A 21,289-nucleotide genomic window follows, 5' to 3' on the forward strand; every position below is an offset into this window, starting at 1 on the left:
TCCCTACCTGTGTTTATGTTCAGGATTGACATAAGAGGAGACAGGCACATAAAATGCCCTTGACCCGAGTTCCTGGGAGTACTTTGCCTTCAGACGGCATCTCCCTCCATGCACAGTGAATTCCTCAGCAGTGAGTACAAATTCTACCATAGATGAGTTGGTTCAGAACTGTCACAGAACTAAAGTCACCAAAGTTTTTTAATTGACTCATGTTCCCATTGCAGAGTTCACTCTGAGTAAAACTTGCTTGGACTGCGAGATCATGAGTATTTTACATGAGCCTGAACCATATAAACAATGACATGAAGGTTTAGGAGTCAGATCTACAGTTACCTCCAGACAGGAGATGTGCCATCTGAGCAAAGAATGGTCAGCCTTGGACCAAGATTTTCATGCAGTTTGGTGTACAGGCATATTCACTGCATGTTTATTATAAGGAGGCATTAATACTGCCTGCTTCTATTTTGACTATTAAAGAAATGTTACCAGAGACAGTCTCCTTCTGGTGTTTTCCCTCTGTCCTGAAGAGATGCAGGTACTGAAGCAATAAGGGTGCTATATCCGTAACTGTATTGCACTGAATAGTATGAAAGCCAAAGAGTCTTCATGTTATATTTCAAAATTAAAATGGCAATGGTTTGTCTGATGGTTTAGGAAGAGAAGATGATAGCTAGGGAGATGGAATCTAGGCGGAAAGAAGGATTTCCTTCTCACAGGGTTGAGTGAAATACTTCTGTCCTACGGGAGGAAGAGAGATGGGGTTATTGGTACCTACTGCTACGAACACCCTTGTCAGTGCCTGTTTACGATTCTATTCCAAGATGCATAGAGTTGCCCCAACAAGAAATAAAGCTTAACACGGACTTCTGCTTTCAGTTTTTGGGACAAGATGTTTGAAGTTAGACACCAGGGATCCTAGTGCTGTAGCAGAAAAGCCCCTTTTTGGATATAGCCCTAGCTATAAGAGTTAATATATGTATGAAAGAAAAGATTGAATATATGAACTTCAAAGCTCTGAGTCATACAGCAAAGAAACTTTCCATAACTAGGGGGAAATGCTGATCTTCTAAGAATTTTTTTTTTTCTAGCAGACCTCAGAACATAAGAAAGTAATGAAGAATGAAGCCAATCCTAATTAAAAAAATGCCATTTCAATCAATTTTTGTTAATTTTATTTACCTCGTTTTTCTCACAAAAAGGAAAATGCCTACCGGACTTACTTATATATTATTTAATTATTTTCCCTTAAAAATTATTATGTATTTTTTACTCCAGCATTCAGATATTTAGGAATTAATATGAAGATTCCTTAAGAACTTAATCTAATCTTTATTAGATTTAAGTAGAGGTCTGTGGAATCAGTGACTTAGGTTAAGACCTGAATAAATGCAGAGTAAGAATTTTCTATATCTCAGCTTATATATATGTATAAAAAAGATAATTACCTAGGTTTTCTATCCCATATTAAGCAAAATCTTTACATCTATAAAGGAGTAATGTAACTTATACAAAATATTGAGTTGGGACTCATAAAATATGAATCCTAGATCACAATTCAGGCACAGAACTTCTTTGGATAAATTACCATGTCCTTTGTGTCTTTTTTCCCCCCTTGTCTGTATAGTTAAGCTGTTTTATTATAAGTTCCTTGGCACGTGAAAGTGCTACCTTCTGTTAGCAAGCCTAACACAATAGGATCTTATTTTGACTAGAATCCCTGGGTCCTACTATAATAAAAACATCATATATTTTCCTGGTTTACTGTAAAAAAACCCTGAGGTTCTTTAACGTTCTTCACAGTTCAGCTATTGGGACCTTATATCCTTTGTTTCCCTACAATGAATCCCAAAATGAATATAATATTTTCCCTGAACAGCTATTAGCAATATTGTAGACCACATTCTAGAGATTCTTTTACTATGGTTTTGTGTACACTAATAATATTCTTTGTTTTCTTTGATATGTTTTCTGCCTTATGAAACATCTTTGCATCTTGTTGACCTTTAAAAATGCTGCTTTGCTCCGGGCTGATGGCTTCAATTTATTTCCTCAGTAATTTCTGATTTGCTTTCCTGCTTAGTGTATATAGGATGATTGTTTAATTTAGTGAGTATTTTCTAATTTGGTTTTGTGTTCCTAGATTAATTTTTCTGTATTTTCCTAGCCAAATTCTATTTTTGCTAGGCAAGTTATATAGATGATACAACACATACCATCACGTTGCTCTGTGCTTCTTGCTATGCTTTCAGATCCCACAGAAGCTACAAATTCTCCCCCCATCACTTAGGTTCAGACATATATAATCATGAGCAACAGAGGGCCTAACACTGACTCCTCAGAAACTGTCCAGATTTTCTCGTTGTGGTCTACACTTAAACTAGTTTTCCATCCCACAGTTTCTTTGCTTTCATGATGAGTTCTCTTAGCCATTAATCTCAGATGTGGTGCCTTGTCAAAGGCTTACGAGTAGACTACATCCATTGAATTTCCCTTATCTACAATGGCAGTAATACCTTCAAAGAACTCCAGCAGGTTAGTTAAGCATGACCTCCCCTGCCTGAATCTATGCTGGTTATCCTTAATCAAACTGATTTTCAAGCTGTTCTTTCACACTTGCTTGTGGTAGTTTGATTTTCCCCACATCCCTTGTTAAATTCAGTGATATATAGTTTCTTGGACTGTCTTTGATCTTTTTGGAAACTTTGCTTGCTTTTTTTCAATCTGCAAAAATAATTCCTGGACAGAGCTTGTTGAAATTTTGTCTGTAAGTAGTCTTTTGTCCCTCCAGGTTCCTTACTAGTTGTTTAAAAGTACGTTTTCAAAACTGGTTTTGATGAAAAAACCAAAAATCACAAAAAGCGTGTGCTTCATGCCATTTCTTTTGTTGTTGGCGGGGGTTTTCGTGTGTCCATGTGTATGTGCTATTTTCCTACATGTAGTAAAATGGAACAAACTACTGTTGTCAATACAGAGTGGTAAAATTCATAAGATTTTGGTTGCTTTGCATTCATGCAGGTGGGGAGGAGCTTTCCAGGGTGCTGTAATTTTTTGCGTGCTGGATAGCTATCAAAACCAGTTCCACATGCATTCTTCCACGTACAGGAAGCCAAAATGCAGTATGTCGTCCTGAGGGAAATGGACTTAGTGATAAATTTACACATCTGTGCCCTTCAGACTCGATTACATGACTCCCTGTGCCCTGACATGAAAATCCATGTAATGTTGCAGCTGATAAGGCAATACACTGTAAGAACATCACTCCAGTATTTCAGAAATCCCTGGCTGAAGTTCAAGGTCAAGGACTTGAGCTGTAGAACTTCAGTGGCTTAGGGTGGAATATTTCAGACAAAACATCTCCCTGTGTGACAGCAGCTTGCTGTGACTGGTGCACTCAAAGGGAAAGTTTTTACATGATTAAAAAAATGGACGAAACTTGAAGAACAGTGAAAGGTAACTATGGGACTATCTCCACAAGGGATTGAAATTACTTCAATTCTCTCTATTTTTCTCAGATATACATACACATGTATTTATATCATATTCATGATACTACACTATAGTAACTGGGAACCTTAAGACCAATGCATGCAAATTCAAATGGGAGTATTATACATAAACCTAAACTTTTTCATCCCTCCAATATCAATGGTGATGTCAGCGGAGATGTGACAATATCAGGCTAAATCTCCCTGATAATAGCATAGCTCTCTTTGTAAGATTTTCTTGTAGATTTTATTTGCAGGGCATAACATGATAATTGTTTAGTCCCTAATGATAAAAGCTATTGATTGTTCCCACAAATGAACTGAAAACACATATTGCAGCACCTATCTTTTAGGTGTTTCCTGGCAAATGAGCCCCAGAGCAGTATTCCTAGTGGAGTACTTACAGTTCCACTTTTCATAGAATAATTGAATATTCACTGAGCAGGACAGAAACCCAACCGGGAGCATGACTCTGATGTGGCAAGTAATGCTCTCTGTGTAAGAGGGGACTAGTAGGAGTCCAGTTACTGTTCCAGCAGCTTTTTTAACATTTTATATTGAGGTCCTTTAAGCAAAGTTTGGAACCCAAAGCTTCTACCTCCAAAGGAAACTTTATCCAGAAAGCTTCACGGCACCAACAGGGGAGAGCCTAGGTCAGTCACAGTATATGCCAGAAAAAGATGTGACAGGCTTTAACTTTCTCAGGGAAGAGGAAGCTGAATGTAGATTTTTCACAATCTAGCTAGAGTGCTCCAACTGTTAAATTACTCTCTCTACTGTGGGAAAATGAGAGGGCACCACTTCCACCCCCAGGAACACCTTATGTAAGACCAGAGTTGGCAGGCACGCTTAAAGAAAGCCAAGCAGTTTTATCCCTATGGAAAAGCATCTATATTGAAGATTACAATGACTGTTCAGTAACAGTTCTATACAAATTGAGAGTATGCAACCATTCTGAGCATGCCCAGAAATGTAATTTTAGGCTCAAAGGAAATTTTCTAAATAAAAAAAGACATGTAAATTTGAGTGTTTTGGGGATTAAGGTAGCCACTGAGTGGTAGTTCAGTAATCTAAGTACTAGATGTAAATATCTTCACAATAAAGGGAGAACTTAATGCTTAAATCCTTCAGTGTATTTATTTACTGCTGAGTGTCCTCAACATCCATGAAATTAATTAGGAACTGAAGAGTTCAGCACATCTCAGATCTAGCTCTTGAATAAACAAGTTATGTTATATTGCATTAGAATAATCAGCAGGGGTTTATTTTCTGAAATTTTCAGATACATATGCTATACTAACCAAAATTATTCTAGGCAGAGAGAAGACAGATATTGAAGGATTACGCCAGCAACATAACAGTAAGGAATGTTACAATTTAACTAAATGTCTTTAAATAATTTTCTCTGAAGAAACACTTTTCTACTAATTCAAGTAACTAAATGAACATGCCATCTGATCCTTCGATGAAAATGGTTGAGATATTCTATATGACACTTTTTCTTGTGGTCAAGTGAATAATTCTTAAAGAGACAAGCTTAATATATAAACACAGGACTACACACTTTTTTATATCATCCCAAACCAGCATTAAAATATTGCTACCTAAAATGAGCAATGAGTTTTTAATTAAACACAATATTTATTTGTAAACTTAATCTGTTTTTTGATCATAATCTTTAGCTGTTCAGACACTTTGTCATTTTAATAAATGTTTGATTTCTTTGAATCAAGCAGAAAACAAAACTTGCTTGAAAAATAATTTTATTATCCCATTAAAACAGTCCTACTAAAAGAACTCAATCTTTCCCTCATCTTGCTGGAAATTTAGATTGCAGTATGTCAGACACACTACATCTTGTTGAGCTGTAGTCCTTTTCCAGTCATACTTCTAACACCTGTGTTCTTGTCAGTTCTCAAAAGCTAAGCAATGATTTTGTTTGCACTGGACAGGAGTAATTAATACCTTCCTTTCCTGAATAGATTCTATCAAAAAATATTCAGAATTTTCTCTTTTATGGAAATGAAAAGAGACTTTCAGAATGAAGGAGCAAGAACAATCATGGGAGACTTGCTAACATTAAAGAGATTCTGGTTTCTTCTGTCTCATGTTACTCTTGTTCATAATGGACAGCTATGCTTTCACTAATTATTTATTTGCATCACTTCCATTTTGTTTTTATAATGCTGATAGGCTTTCCTACAGACGGTCCTGAGAGGAAGAGGTAGAATAAAGGGGAAGGGCAGAATCTGTATATCCTATTCAAATACAGCTTAAACATAAGTAGAAAGGCTGCTGTCTTAGGGAACAAGAGAAACAATTTTTTTTCAGACAGTGACAAATTTTCTAAGATGAAACTAAAACCAGAACCCTATGGATTGGAGCTCAAAGAATATCTTGCATGTTTTAAGGTTTGAAATAAGCCTCTATCTAAGGGCACAATTTTCAGTGTTATTTTTTTTTATTTTCTGCCATTTGTTCTGGACCTTGGGAGAGGGGAAATTGGCTGATTTAAAAGAATGACATGGTTTCAGTGTTTTCAGTATAATGGACCTCTTCCTAAAACTTTTCTAACAGAAATTCTTGCAGTGCTTCCCTAATCTCTGCAGAAACCCAATTGTTCACCAGATCCTCTCATTAAAGTTTGTCACAACACTCACCAGTTTTCACCAGACTTTTTGCTTGTTGTCCCAGGAGAGAACACCATCAAGATATGACTTGTGATCAGTGATATGTTGGGCCACAGAGGGGCAAATAATATATATGCAAGATGAAGCTACTACACAGTGCATTTGATATTACCAATGAGCTACTAACACACTCCATGAAAGTCAGTGTCAGTGGGAGAGGAGATCACTAAGCACTCGTTTTGCTGTATTCATTTCTTACCAGGACCTAGTTTTTCTAAGCATTTTCTCTGTTGTCCATTCATAAATCTCTCACAGGGGAAAATGTCAAACATCACTGTCATTCAGATGGTCACGACATACAGTCTTTACTATTTACTGGAAAGCAAATAATCAAAATATTGATGAGAATAAAAACTAGGTAATGAGATGGTGGGATAGAGGGAAGTGGCTGTTTATAATGAAATATTAATTGAAGTCAGTTAATATAAAAACCCATATGAAATTTTAAGATGTATGTGTGAAAAGTGTGTAATTTACAAATTCACCCCTTCCCATCTATCAGATGCAAAGTTCTGTGCAGGGTGAAGTGTTTCCAAAGAGCTGGAAGTGATCAGGGAAATGAGCAGGTAGAAGCTTCAAAACAAGAAAAAGGCAGTGGTTTTCCACACAGCAGGAATTACATTGTAAAACAGATTGTCAGAAAATAGTGTGGTGCCTGAATTATGAATAGGTTCAAGAACAGATTCATGAAGGTTAAATTTGTTGATGGATGTTGAACATAGATGCAACCTCTGGCTGAGAGTTCCCTAAACTGGCTAGAGGCTGCTAAAATATAAGGCTGTCTATATCTGCAATTTTTTCAATGCATTTGCTAATGGCCATTGTCAGAGAGAGGTTATTCTGGTCTGATTTGATGTGACGCTTTTTGCATTTTTAAATATGTGCAGACTTAAACTTACCCAAATTCAAAGTACGTGCACAGAATCTGGACACAGTTTATGTCACTGACTTAGTTCTTCAGGTCTTAGGAGTGCCCTGTGCCCATCTTCAACCTTTGCACCGGTTGCTCCCAGTGCAGGAGTCGTCACATACTAGACCCTGGGTGCCTTCTTCCATAGGAATGTTAAACAGCCACTTTGGAACATAATAAAGGTGGTCTCTTATACTCCTTCAGCAGAGAAGGAAATTATAGAGTGGCTGGAGCAAGAAAGGTAAGGTCTGAAAAAGGAAAATTTTAAAGAAACAGCAAGGGGAAAGGAAAGAGAAATAGTGTTTAATGATGCAAATCTGATGGTGCCAGCTCTGCCAGTCCTACAAAATAAATGCCATTATTTTCAGCACATCAGCGTAAAGCCTGTGTATCAGCCCAGCAACTGAACTACCATGCCCATGAGGGAATCAGTCATTATTTATCAGACCACATCAGACCTGCACTGTAGTGGCACCAGGGCTTCCACTGACAGCACTTGCCAGCAGACATTTCAAGTTTTGAGCTATATTACCAGTTCTGCTTAGTAAGATTACACCAGTATGCCTCTGGTATACTCTGGTATACACCAGTGTGTGTGTAAATATATATATATATATATATATATATATGTATATACATGCACACACACACCAGTATACTGGAGACAGTATGGAAAAGTGATTATGCATTGCTCTTCAGAAAGACAAATACCAGTAATGGGAATCAGAAAACAATTTTAATAATTATTGATGGATGCAAGTGAACTAATCTGGGCATTGTCCTCTGTAAAATACAGGGCAGCATGAAGCTGCTGTGGGCTCTTTCAGAAGATAAGGCTTTTTGCTTGATTCTGGTCATGCAGGAAATAACATTCCCCAGACCCGAGCTCCCTGTCATAATGCTGTCCATGTTGTCCATTTCATATAATCTGTTCTATGATGGGTCCCTATATTCCAGGATTTACCATAAAGCAAATTAATAAATCACACTATACATGTATCACTGCCTAATAAACTTTCATTTAAATAATAAGTATAATAATAAATATCCGAGAAAAAAAAAAATGAGGGGAAGACGCTAAATGACAAGAGTAAGGCTTGATTTAAAAAAATAGAATAGTCCTGACTGAAACCCTGAGTAAATGCTGTCATACTTTTTCATATGTAGCTTTTTTCTGAGATGGTCCTCAGTGGCACTGTTGGAGAGTGTGTCAATGAAATATCAGAATGATCTCCATTGGCTGCCTATACTGTCCTCTGCTGAATGGCTGTCCCTCACCTGAGACAGTCTGTCACCATAAAAACTTACTTTTTCACAGTGGGCAGTACATTATCTTTCTAGCATCAAAGAGTAGTTTCTATTTTTAATTGATTTTTTCCCCCCAGGGGACCTGATCCTCACACACATCGCTCTTTTGGGATAGTACCTAGACAACAGCAGTGTGACTAAAGTAGAACTGAGAAGCGAACTGCTGTTGAGAGTCACGCAAAATGCTTCTGCTTTACAAAACTGTATCTGAAATTACCAGTGCTATGTGACTGTGCAGGGCTGACCCTGGCTGGACACCAGATGCCCACAAAAACCGCTCTATCACTCCCCTCAGCTGGGCAGGGAAGAGAAAATATAACAAAAGTTTCATGGGCTGAAAAAAAGACAGGGACAGATCACTCAACAATTACCACTGTGGGCAAAATAGACTTGGCTAGGGGAAATTAATTTAATTTATTACCAATCAAACCAGTGATGACAAATAAAGTCAGATCTTACCAACACCTTCCTCCATTCTTCCTAGGCTTAACTTCACTCCTAATTTGCTCTCCCTCCTCCCCCTCAGCAGTGCAGGGGGACAGGCAATGGGGGCTGCCATCAGTCCGTCACATGCCGTCTCTGCTGCTCCTTCCTCCTCAAGGGGAGGCTCCTCACATTCCTCCCCTGCTCCAGCATGGGGTCCCTCCCACAGGAGGCAGTCCTCCATGAACTTCTCCAGTGTGAGCCCTTCCCACAGGCTGCAGTTCTTTACACACTGCTCCAGTGTGGTCCCTTCCATTGGGTGCAGCCCTTTAGGCACAGGCTGCTCCAGCGTGGGTCCTCCACAGGGTCACAAATACTGCCAGCAAACCTGCTCCAGCCTGGGCTCCTCTGTCCACAGGTCCTGCCAGGATTCTGCTCCACCATGGGCTTCCCATGGGGTCACAGCCTCTTTTGGGCATCCACCTGCTCCGGCATGGGATCCTCCACAGACTGCAGGAGGATATCTGCTCCGCCATGGACCTCCACGGACTGCAGGGGGACAGCCTGCCTCATCATGGTCTTCACCATGGGCTGCAGGGGAATCTCTGCTCCACCGCCTGGAGCATCTCCCACCCCTCTTTCTGCACTGGCCCTGGTGTCCACAGAGTTGTTGCTCTCACATATTCTCACTCCTCTCTCCATCTGGCTATTGGTGTTGGACAGGTGTTTATTTTTCCCTTTCTTAAATATGTTATCCCAGAGACACTACCACCATCACTGGTGGGCTCGGCCTTGGCCATTGGTGGCTCCATCTTGGAGCCAGCTGGCATTGGCTCTGCTGGACATGGGGGAAGCTTCTGGCAGCTTCTCACAGAAGTCACACCTGCAGCCCCCGCCCCGAACCTTGCCACGCAAACCCAATACCGTGACAAAGCCCATTCAAAACATTTGCACAGATCTATCCATCCTGCAAACATGGTCTTCAGAGCAATGTACAATTATATCAAAAGGAATCTGGTGCCTGTCCTACAGTGGTAAAACTGGGTAGATATTTTTTTCCCACCAGAGCCTGCCTCACCGCTTACAAACGGCCTGTTTCCCAGAAAGAAAAATGGAGCCTCAAGGAATTGCAATTAGTTACCATCAATGTGGGATAAATGTAAAAATGATGAATACTCATAGAGGAAAAAAAGAGGAGGTGGAACTGATTGTTCTTAATTCTGGGCAGGACAGCAGCCTCCATTATGCAATACAGCCAGTAGTCTATGAGTTGGCATCACTCCAAATTCTGATTTGCTGCTGCATTTAATGTTTACTTTGTAATCACAAACATTTTGTTCCACAGTACCTCAGATCCAGGTTTGTTGTTGGGGTTTTTTTCATACACAGAATTACTTAAGTACAACAGTTGTAAAGAAAAACAAACCACAACTTCCCTTGAGGAATCTCTCCTTTCTAAAAAATAACACAACTGTAAATTTGGAAACTTTGTTTAATTCAGATACGACCTGGGAAATAACAGTAGTAAATGTTGAATATTGTTGTCTATCCATTCTATCTAAGGCACTATATTGCATTCAGATTATGATGGTTCTCAAGTGTAGAAGTACGTACAGTACAAATTCCTTGATGTTCAAAAGTGCTGAGATCTGCAGCTTTCTCTTATGACAGTGGGAACTACAAATGCAGGCTCTTGACAATAAACAGTACCTTCTGCCCCCTTCCCAGCATCCTTGAACTTGACACTAAAACTTGTTTTGCAGGTAGAATGAGCTCAGACAGACACTTTTATTGTTCAACATGTACATGCTGTTTTATTCAATAAATGGATCTCCTCTTCCATCAGATATTTTGGAAAAAGAAGGCTGTTTTTCATGCTGAATGTCTATGATCTGATGCCTTGTAACTATATTCCATCCACAAGTCTGTTTCTTTATCAAATATTCATACAAATACCACTTCTTTACCTTAACACTGTTTGTGGATAACATCGAGATGCATCACCAGTAAAGTGAACTTTTAAAATCAGTAGGGAAATAATAAGAATTAAAGATTTCTCTGCAATGTGAAATATTCAGGAGCCATCCTCTGGTCCTTACTCAGTCAACTCCTGCTCTGAAGGAAAGTGGATAGAAAGGCTTGACAAAAACCCAGTTGTGCTCGTAGAGGTTGAAATTATCATGATCCAAACTAGGCTGACAATAAAATGGCTACTACTTTAAAGAAGATGTATGAGGCTAACTGAAAGGGGACTCCAGCTCAGTCACCTTACCCAGTATACAGAAATTATAGATCTGGACTTACCATTTCTAGTAACAGGACCTCAGATTAAAGGACACAACAAGAATCAACACTAAAAAAAAAATAATCAATTAGGTATCTCTGTTTAAAGAGGACTAATAATTTGAGTGTATATATATAAAAGGAAAACTGAATTCACTTTGACAAAACAAATTCTCAATTCTCCTTCTTGTGTGATATGACTCATCTCAAATCCATTGCAAAGCGGTAAACAAACCACACCAACTCAGTAGCCATCATCTGCCAGGAACATTTTAAAAAGAAAACCATTACTGAGCTACTTTTCTTGTCTTCTATACAGAGAAACATTTTCCCAGCAGAAACAGCACTTCACGTTATCTTCTTTTTGTTTACCATGTTTGCCTCACTGCTAACAGCAACCTAAGAAATACCTCCTAAAGCCAGTAATTTATTTCTTAAGAATTAGACTGAAGTAGTTTGGACTAGTTTTAGGTATTTTTCAAAACAATTCATTTAAAACAAATCAAGAGAGTGAAGTTCAGTTCAGTTGGTAATAACATGGTATATGGGACATATCTTGGACAATAATTTAAATATGTGGACAACAGCCTTTTGACTTTATTCCTCCTTCAGTGAAGCAATTCTTTAACTTGAAAGGTTACAAAAATAAAATAATTAGTCCTTCTTTGTTCTACCATCCTTCTGTAATCTAATTTCCTCAAAATAGCTGGAAGATAAAATATTGTCGTGAAGATCAAAATGACAGCTATAAGCTGGCCTCTCCACTCCTCATTATCCATTACTGTTTTTATGATGACTATTTATTATTATCATATAGTTAATAAATGAAATCTAAATCACTTATAATGTATCTGAAGTCAGCTTCTCTGCTGGTGTAAATCACCAGAGATGAATGAAGAGGGTTTCATGATGTTATGTTTTTTGCAATAGTTCTTGTGTGTATATTTTAAAATCTTTTGGGTCAGGCCCCTCACTGTGTTAAATTATACTAAATTGAAAAAAAGAGAGCCACTTCAATTTCCAAAATATTCCCTGATTCATTGCTTTAAAAAAATTACTTCAGAGCTTCTCAAGAGTTGACAGGAAAAATCTAAATTGTCATGGCAACATGAGTTGAAGAAATCCTTCTTTGCTGTTTGCGTAGATCATCTCCATGCCATCACTCTGTTTATTAAATGATGCTAAAGAAAGCAATTAATGGTTAATTTCTCCTCAGAACCAAATAAATAATATAACTAGTGAAAGCCAGGGCAGTGAGATACGCTTCAGATAGGTCAGACACTTTGAGGCATCATATATCTTCAATATAAATGACACCAAGCTGTGTGATGCAGTCAATGTGCTGGAGGGAAGGGACACCTCCATGGGGCCCTTGACAGGCTTGAGGTGGGCCCATGCGAACTTCATGAAGTTCAGCAAGGTCAAGTGCCAGGTCCTCCACGTGGATCAGGGCAATCCCAAGCACAAATACAGGCTGGGTGGAGAATGAATTGAAAGCAGCCCTGAGGAGGACTTGGGGAGCTGGGGAATTAGAAGCTCCGCATGACCCAGCAATGTGTGCGTGCAGCCCAGAAAGCCAACCATTTATTTAATTTCTCAAGAGAGATGTTTAGAAATGCATCGGGTCACCAAACATGATATTGGCTGTTGCTTGATTGTACTGAGGTTCTAAAACAGCTTCTGCCCCTGCCCCCCCCCCCCCCAAAAAAAAACCCCCAAACAAACAAAAAAAACAAAACCCCCAAAACCCAACTTGGTATGACTCTATCTATGTATTATAAGAAACATCAGTGGGATACCAGTAGAGAATCTGGCTGCTGGGGCAAAGCTAAAATAGTGTACTTAGTTACTTGGAAGCAGGCAGATTCTGCATTGATATCCCACAGACATTAGTGAGAACAGTATGATTTGTCATGACCATTTGTTTCACAACTAGAGGCGTGTAAAATTAGTCTAAAAATAAGTTAAACCACTTTGCCTTTTTTTTCTTAATCAAAATGGCCTTTTCAAAAACTGCACTCTTGTGCAATAAGCATCACTCTCTCTTTTTTTCTTACCCTCACAGTCACCTATGTTTTTTTTCCTCAGCTTCAGGGCAAGGCGGGTTTCATGAGCTCACATGTATTCCTGTGATATCTAGCTGCTTGCTTCCCAACATTAGCTGCTTGCTGACAAAATCACTTCCCTGTTCCTTGCACATCCAGCTGTATTGGACATGGGCAGTCTGATGTGGATCCCAGGCTACATGGTGCGTGTTATACACACCATGAGTTCAAACTGAACCCTGATGCACTCATACAAGGCAAGTTCTAGCTTAAGCACGATGCCCGAAGCCAAGCCTAAGCTCTCGTTGATGTATTTTGGATACACTCAGCAAAGTGAGCCAAGCTCCTCCATCCATTTCAGCAGCACAAATTGCAAGCACAGTGGAAATGCTTTAAATCCAAGCTATAGCTGGGCCACCATTTAAAAAAGAAAATATTCTGGCTGTGGTCCTCAGTGTGTTTAGGTCCACCCTTCAACCTGAGCTTCAGATACGGAGCAATGCTGGCTGCACTTTTTTTCCCAGTGCACTGTACATTGCTGGTGATTCAGCACCAGTGTAAGCAAAACGTAAATTTGAGTATTTGTGTTCTCTTGGTTTTGTCCGTGAACACCATATGGCAAGTAACACAGGCCAAAGGAAGTAAAAAATTATTTATGAAGTATTACATCATGGCTACATTTTATCTGCAAATCATAGGGTGAGGAAAAGATATATCCCCAGATCCCTCTGGCAAGTGTCAATGGTTTGCTGCAATCAACAGAATTGTAAGAACATTTTAATTCAAAAAACCCTCCAATATAGGTTTAGAAATGGCTCGCTAATAAGAAAGACAAGGAAAACTTTCAGACAAGAAATAAGAAAAACTTCATGTTTGGCAAAATTGCATGGAAAAGTCATTGCCTTGAAATTGAGAATAAGGCATGAAGCAAGTGCTGCAAAATGCAATTTTAAAATGCTGACCATATTTTATGCAAGTTTGCAAAACAGTGCACACAAAGTTTTATTCATTATTATTTATTCAGCTCTGTGTCAGCTGCACTGCTGCAAATGTTTCTTTTGGAAAACCACTGTACAACGGAGGCATGAATACAGAACGTGATTCTGTACTTCAGTATCCATGGGATACTGTAAGAGACATAAAATATCTGAAGAATAAAATGATACTAGGTTTCTCTGTATATTGTCCTTCACAATTTCTTTAAGGAAAAAGACCCCAGGAAGCAAGGTAGAGGTCAGATAAAACCATGCTTGGAGATATCAGAGATAGTGATTAAAACCAAATTACTTCCATAAATAGATGTATATTTTATTATTATCAAGGTTGATTGCTCAGACTCATCCAGTTTTCCTTTTTTTTATTTCCAGTCATACTTGGACGTAAACATTTTTAGAAGTTCTCAGCCACAACAGCTCATATTAAAAAGGGTCTGGCTCCACAATTCAGCTGCAGTACCTACCATGCCTGCCTTATTCAGAGCGGCAATGTTTTCAAAACTGGTGAATCCAGCTACCGCTGGAATCAATAGAAATTTCAGTTTCCACTGCAGCAGAACAGGGTCCTCATAAGTGCCCAAAGTTACCTTTTATTTGACAGTGATGAGACAAAAAATGAAGTTGAAAGAATTAGAATCACTATTTCAGAATATGCATGAATTTATTGTTAAAATGTATAATTTAATAATTATAAAATGGTAACAAATGGGGATTAATTTTTGTGCTGGAAATTAAAGCATTACTGTAATTGCAAGAAATTGTGGTTTGTTTTTTTTTTTTGCTTATCTTTTCCTAAATGCAAATCATTGATTATATTCTGATTAATCAAGAGGAATTCTGGTTAATCATCAGCAATATAACAGTGATTAAATCTTGCTCTGACCTTTTAATTGAATGTGCCCTCCAGGTAAAAATGGCAAGAAACTCTCCTCGTTTTCTCTCCCTCCTTTTTTTTTTTTTATAAGTAAGAAATGCAGAAAAAAAATTATTCTCTCTGAGCAAGTAAGACTTGTTATTGGCAATAAGATGCATTATTACTCCTGTAAGAGTTTTCAGCGCATGCATGCCTCCATTTACCGTTCAATTACTAAATGCAGGCAACTGATAAATGTTGCCTTTGTGTGTCAATGTAACACTAGCAATAATACAAGTAATTTGTTTAAGCAGTTATTCTGTTGAGAAATTCTTATAACAAATAGGGTGTAGATTTTCTTAAATGCAATAGAAATGTCATATAGTGGAGTGAAGCCTTTCATCCAGCCAGAACAAAGTTGGGTGAGGACAAAGTAAGACCTCACAGCTCTCCTCAGGTATTAATGGCATTTTCCCCTATTTCAAAAGTTACTGATTGATAAAAATGGTTTAAAGGAAATTGCAACTGATGTAGAAAAGTAAAACATCTAAGTAAAGTGATTCATACACATTAGGAGAATTTCCATATGATTCCTATTCTTTGTTCACTGCAGAAACTGGAAGAATGTCCAATTTAGCTCAGTCTAATCTGGCTGATCTTGCAGCCATATGGAGAACTAGAGGCCAGCTTCTCATTCGGTGTCCCTGATTTAGATCTGGTTGTATGCTCGAGTTTTATTAGAGATCCCATCTCATACTTACATGCCTGCTGCAGTGGCCCGTACAGATGAGCCATCAGGTCCCCTCCTGCCAGGCAGCCCTGCTGGCCATGGGCTGCCTGGCACCATCTCTGCCGACACTCAAAGCGCTTTACCAGAATAATGTCACCTTGGTCAAAGAGACAGGAGAACTCAATGCAGATTTGACCTAAATGGAATTACATCTTCTCTTTAAAGTCATTGGAGGTTTTATACAGTCACACTATTAAGCAGCTTCTTCCCTGAGGAAAGGTTGCGAGAGGAAGTTTAATGTGCCAGTATACAGATTACATGTCTTGAAAAAGCTGAAAACGGTGGTCCCTAAGGCTCTTCAGCCTTTCCAGAGAGCAGTGGTAGATCCTGAATGCATTGGTTTCTGTTTAAAATATTTACAGTTTCAGATTGTTCCTAATTAGGTGGGGGCACAGTTTTCATGTATGTAAATGCTATTGAGGCCCAACTCCCATAGGTGGCTTTTTAAAACTTGTGTGTGTCAATGCCATACATAATAATACTACCACACAATAAGTAATAATAAGATGAAGAGCTAGATTACATATTTGTGTAGAAAAAGCAGTCTGCAGGGGAAAAAAAATACGACACATACCACCCTCCCCCCCCCCCGCAAAAGCCCCCATGCCTTATCAAACTCATACTTGTCTGTAGAAAGGGACATGGGAGTGACAGTCAGTAAAATAAACAGAAAACAATCTGCAGAATGGCTCCTGTATATACAGATTACAGATGGTGCTGAAGTGCCCTCACAAATTCCAATACATCCTGAAGTTCATGTGTGCTCACGCCTCCATGTGCTTGTATACCATCTCCAGCTCCTCACACAAGTATCTTGTTCCACACACACCAGAGAAACTGATAGCCTTGAACTGGCTGACAGTGGAAATTCAAATCTCATCTGTGAGTTCAAAGGTGTAAAACAAGTGTTTGGGCAAACCGTTGCTGAACTGATATGTTCTCCACTACATTGTATTCAAATTGACCATATTTCCTATTCCTATACAGATTTAAGGACTTTATATACATATCTTGATGGAAAATCGCAAAAGACACAGATCTTACAAAAAAGTACATGCATTTTTACATTAAAATATTAGGTGGTCAGAGCTGCCTATTGTCTTTTCTGTCTTCCTATGGCCAGTTCCTCACTGGGCTGCGGGATGGAGAACACATCCATCAAATACTTGGTTTTGTAGCTGGGTATTCAACACTGAGCTCTGATGCTCTTTTAAAAAAATCCTTTTTTCAGTTCATTTTCCTAGAATTGCTTTAGTCTTCTTTGGAAGAGAATAGAGCCTCTCCAGAGAGACCAGCTTCACAGTTTGAGAAACACTGCTTTGGAGGGGGAAAATACATGACTTTAAAAGAGACAAACACTCTCAGTCCGGCAGGAGTAGGCCTTAAACATAGCGGTAACTTTCTGTGATGTAGTCATAGCAATTATTTTGACAAAATGATAGCAGCAAACAGAGGGTACATAAAATGGTTGGGGGTTTATTTCTTTTCTCTTTTCTTTTCTTTTTAAACAAAATCCTAAGCTGTAGATACGGGAGTCCTTTAACGGTCTGAATTCAATTTAAGAACAGAAATATTTTCCCTTTGCTGTTTCCATTAATCTGAATGATACCTCTGTGTATAAGCCTGCTTATGTACAGCTTGTTTGAGGCAATGAGGTGGCAGTGAAGGTGTCGTATTTGGTTATCTGAACAAGTGCAGGAAATGATCTTGAAAACATGTACTGGGGACAATTTTAAGTATTAGGCAATATGTATTCCTACATTGAAAATAGGCTGTCCACAGACCTCAGGTCATAGCAGAAAGATATTTTAATCTTTTATCTTGAATTTGAGTCGGAGTTCTGTCTAAATCTACCATTTGTTCCCTAGCAGCATGAATTTTTGCAGAAATGATACTGATGTGGTTTGTATTTCAAGCAAATCAATAGTTTTTTATGTTTGCTTTTGCTAGGATATAACCTATCAGAATTAGCAAATGGCTCTATAAAGAAGCCCATCTTAACATGCAGAGCTGAACACTGTGCTGCCTGTCTTGTTGAAGCATAACTGGTATGATATGGTAGTTTCTGGGAAAGTGGTTCCTTTAAATGACTCCATGCTAATTTCCCTTGATGCTTAAAGCATAATGGACAGGGAAGAATCCCCCAAATGTTTTCTAAAACACTCAGGTGCATCAGTCAGACAAGATGAGTCCAAAGAAATCTATAGAACTGCACCTCAAGTCTACCACAATGAACAATGATGTATGTTCATTTTTATCCTTTCTTGTCCTTTTAAAAAGTTACAGAAAATTGCACAGCAACAAAGGGTTTCCATTTCATTTCATAACAAGGAACAATGTGGAAAGCAGCCTACTTCTTATTTTACTGAAAGAGCTGGGAACGCCTGTGGCAACACCTCCAGAAATTCAGCACTTTTTTTTTTTTCCTCTCTCCCCCTCATAAAACCCCCAAAACCAACCAAACCCCCGGTGAATTCCCATTTACAGTGACTACCAAATGATTTGACTGCCGAGGGGCTAGTAATATAGAGTTCTGGGGATCTATTAATTAAAATTTTACATGCTCCCAAAAGCCTAGGCTCTTCATGTTACTAAGAAAAGGAGTTCTTTCACTCTCTAAACTAGAAATGTAATTTCAGCCTCGGGATTACATTTGACTAAATATAGATAGCTGTGCCCGATTGCCTGGGAAGGTAAATGGGAAAGAATTATGTCAAATGTCCCCCGCTGGTTCCCCTTCTACCTGTTGTTTGACTTCAATATTAAGTCAGTTTGTAGCCTTTTAAGTAGGTGTGTTGCTGCTCCACATTAAGAGAGGTATAATTACATTCTGCAGAGCAGCATTAGAGGCAGTGCCCAAATGTTCCTGGCAAAGCCTTTGTATGTAAGCAAAACACGTCGAATCTCCGTTGAATAACCATGATCCAGCCTCCAGCTTTTCATATGTGCTGTCAGCCATGAAAAGAAAAACACTTAAATGTCAAACGACAGAACCAGCTACAGTGTATTTAATAAATGAGTCGCGGCTGTCGGCCCGCCCCGGGAGCCGGCGCGGCCGCGGCCGCAGCTCGTCCCGGGGCGGCCGGGCCCCCGTGTTCGCCGCCCGCCCGGCCCCTGCCCGGGGCTCCGCCACCCTGCCCGGGGCTCGGCCGCCCGGCCGTTCGGCTCCTGCCCGGGGCAGCGCTGGGGCGCCCCGCAGGTGTGCGGGCTGACAGCGGCTGCCCAGCCCCGCGCGGGCAGGGACCGAAGCACCGGGGCGGGGGGCGATGCTGGAAGTTTGGGCAGGGCGGCCGCGCCGAGGAGCCCCCGCCGGCTCCGGGCTGCATGTGCCACCGAGCACAGCCCCGTCCCCAGGAGCCGCCCGCCGCACGCCCCCGGAGCCGGGGCGCCTCGCCTCCCCCCGCGCTCCCTTCCCCACGGAGACAGCGCGACCGGGCGCAGCCGGCGGCGTTGCCGAGCGAGCCTAGGCAGCGGCAGGATCCGGGCAGAGCAGCGGAATCACCGGGCTGGCGCGGAGCCGCTGCCGCTCCTCCAGACCGGGCAAAGCCCCCGCCCGGCTGCCGGCGGACCGGGCTGGCCTTGCACCGCCTCCCCCTGCGGACGGCAGGGCCGGGGGCTACCGGAGGGCGGGCGCCCTGCATTGCCGCCCAGGCGGCGAAGGAGCCCGGCCGCGGGCGCCCGCAGCATGGGGAAGGCTCCGGCCTCGCCCGCCGGCCCGGGCCGCGGTCGGCTCCCCCCGCTCCTACCACCCCCCGCACCGAAAAAAGCGGTGAGAAAAAGAAAATGGTGGGAACGATGTAAAGCGCCTCGGAAGGGTTAAGGGAGCCTCAGACAGCACAGACCGCAAGGAGAACCGTCCTCCCGGAGGCAGGCAGAAACAGCCGGGAGCGAGGTGGGAGAAGGCAGCGGCTGTAACGGGGACAGGTGCCTAGCTGCGAGCAGCCTCCTTTTCTTTCTCTCTCCCTCTGCCCCCCCCCCCCCCCCCATACACACTCGCCTCCCTCCCTCCCTCCCTCCCTCATTCCCTCCCTCCCTCTCTCGTCTCCCTCTCTCTCTCTCCCACAGCATGAAAAAGCGCAGGGCTAATGAGAGGCGAAGTGAATAATGGGGAAGTTGTTGTCTCCAGCGATGAGGCAAGTGATGGGGCTGAGGCCAGCACTGAAGTTGTGTAACCCAATTCTCCACCGTCAGCCCCCTCGTTTCTCTTCCCTCCCCCCACTGATTTTAAGGAGAACCCCAGCTGGGGGTGGGAGACGCTCCCCACCGCACGCCCAGCAGAAAGGGGCCCTCTTCCCCCCGGCACGGGCAGGCGGCTGGCGGAGGGGTCCCCGGCGCCGCATCCACGCCTTCGCGTAACTTGCGGGGAGCGGAGCCGGCTGAAGGCAGGCGGGGGCGGCTCTCCGCGGCCACCCACTCTGCGCTCCCCCCCGAGCACGGCAAAAGCCGGGGAGGCGGGAGGAGGGGAGAGCCAAACTTGCCAGCCCGGGGACTGTCCCTCGCACGGCAGCGAGCGCCGTTCGTGCGTGCGCGGAGAGCGAAGTGTTCCCAAACTCCGGTGCTGCCCAGGCTGGCTGGATGCGCACGGCTCCCCCCCGCGGCGCCGCAGCCGCTACTGCCCAACTCCTGGGGGCTGGCTTCTCCCGGGGGAAGTGGCCGGCCGGGAACCGAGCCCTCGGGGAGCGCCGGCGGAGCCGGTAGGAGGCAGGGAGAAGGGAGACTGGGCTCGGGGAGCCTGCTGTTTCCCGACGCAGAAACGAAGCGAGGGGGAGAGCTCAGCCGAGCGTTAGCGGTTTAGCTGAGGGGGGAAAATCAGTGCCATTACCACTGCCTACACGAATCCGGTGCAAGAAACCCAAATCTTACCCTGAGCTGCAGTGAGGAGCCCCGCGCAGAAAACCAGCAGAGACTTGAATTTCCTCCACGCAGTCATGTCTGCAGTTATTCCACACACACACACACTCACACAAAACCCCCGGCGGCTCTTCTCGGCTGCGACCGTGTCCTCCGAGCGGCAGCGGGGCTAAGGACAGCGCCAAATAACCACCACAGGGCGAGGAGAGGCGGAGAGGAGCGCTCCGGGTCCCGAGCGCCGCGCAGCGCCCGACGCCTCCTGCAGGACTGCGCGGGCGGCTCGCTCCGCTCTGCTCATAGCATCAGTCCCGCGCCGCGGCGGGGCTGCGCCGCTCAGCGCCCGCGGAGCCCCGGCGCCGCCGGCCCGCCGCCCGCCCAGGGGAGGGGAGGGCGGGGAGGGAGGGGAGGCGCGCCCGGTGCCGCGGGCAGCGCAGCATCCACGGCCGCCGGCGGGGAGAGCCGAGCAGCGGCGGCAGCAGGAGAGGGATGCGGGGAGTGCGAGGAAGAGGAGGAGGAGGAGGAGGAGGAGGAGGAGGAGGAGGAGGAGGAGGTGGGGAGAGGGAGGGAGGGATCGCGGCGAGAGCAGCGCAGGCAGCGCAGCGGAGCGGCTGCCAGCCACACGAGAAGCCGCCGCCGGACTCAACCATCCCTTCCCA

The 21,289-nt window shown here is 42.6% G+C and overlaps 1 protein-coding gene across 1 annotated transcript in view; it reads right to left on the reverse strand.

The window, feature by feature from the left end:
* CSMD1 (CUB and Sushi multiple domains 1) overlaps positions 1-21,065 on the reverse strand; it is a 1,203,943-nt gene extending 1,182,878 nt beyond the window's left edge. The window contains exon 1 of the mRNA XM_013299736.3: positions 20,646-21,065. Within this exon, the coding sequence (XP_013155190.2) occupies positions 20,646-20,712 (67 nt within the window). The 5' untranslated portion in view covers positions 20,713-21,065. The remainder of the gene's footprint in view (positions 1-20,645) is intronic.
* Positions 21,066-21,289: the final 224 nt, after the last annotated feature.

This window comes from Falco peregrinus, chromosome 7 (genome assembly GCF_023634155.1).
Source record: "Falco peregrinus isolate bFalPer1 chromosome 7, bFalPer1.pri, whole genome shotgun sequence".
NCBI lineage: Eukaryota > Metazoa > Chordata > Aves > Falconiformes > Falconidae > Falco > Falco peregrinus.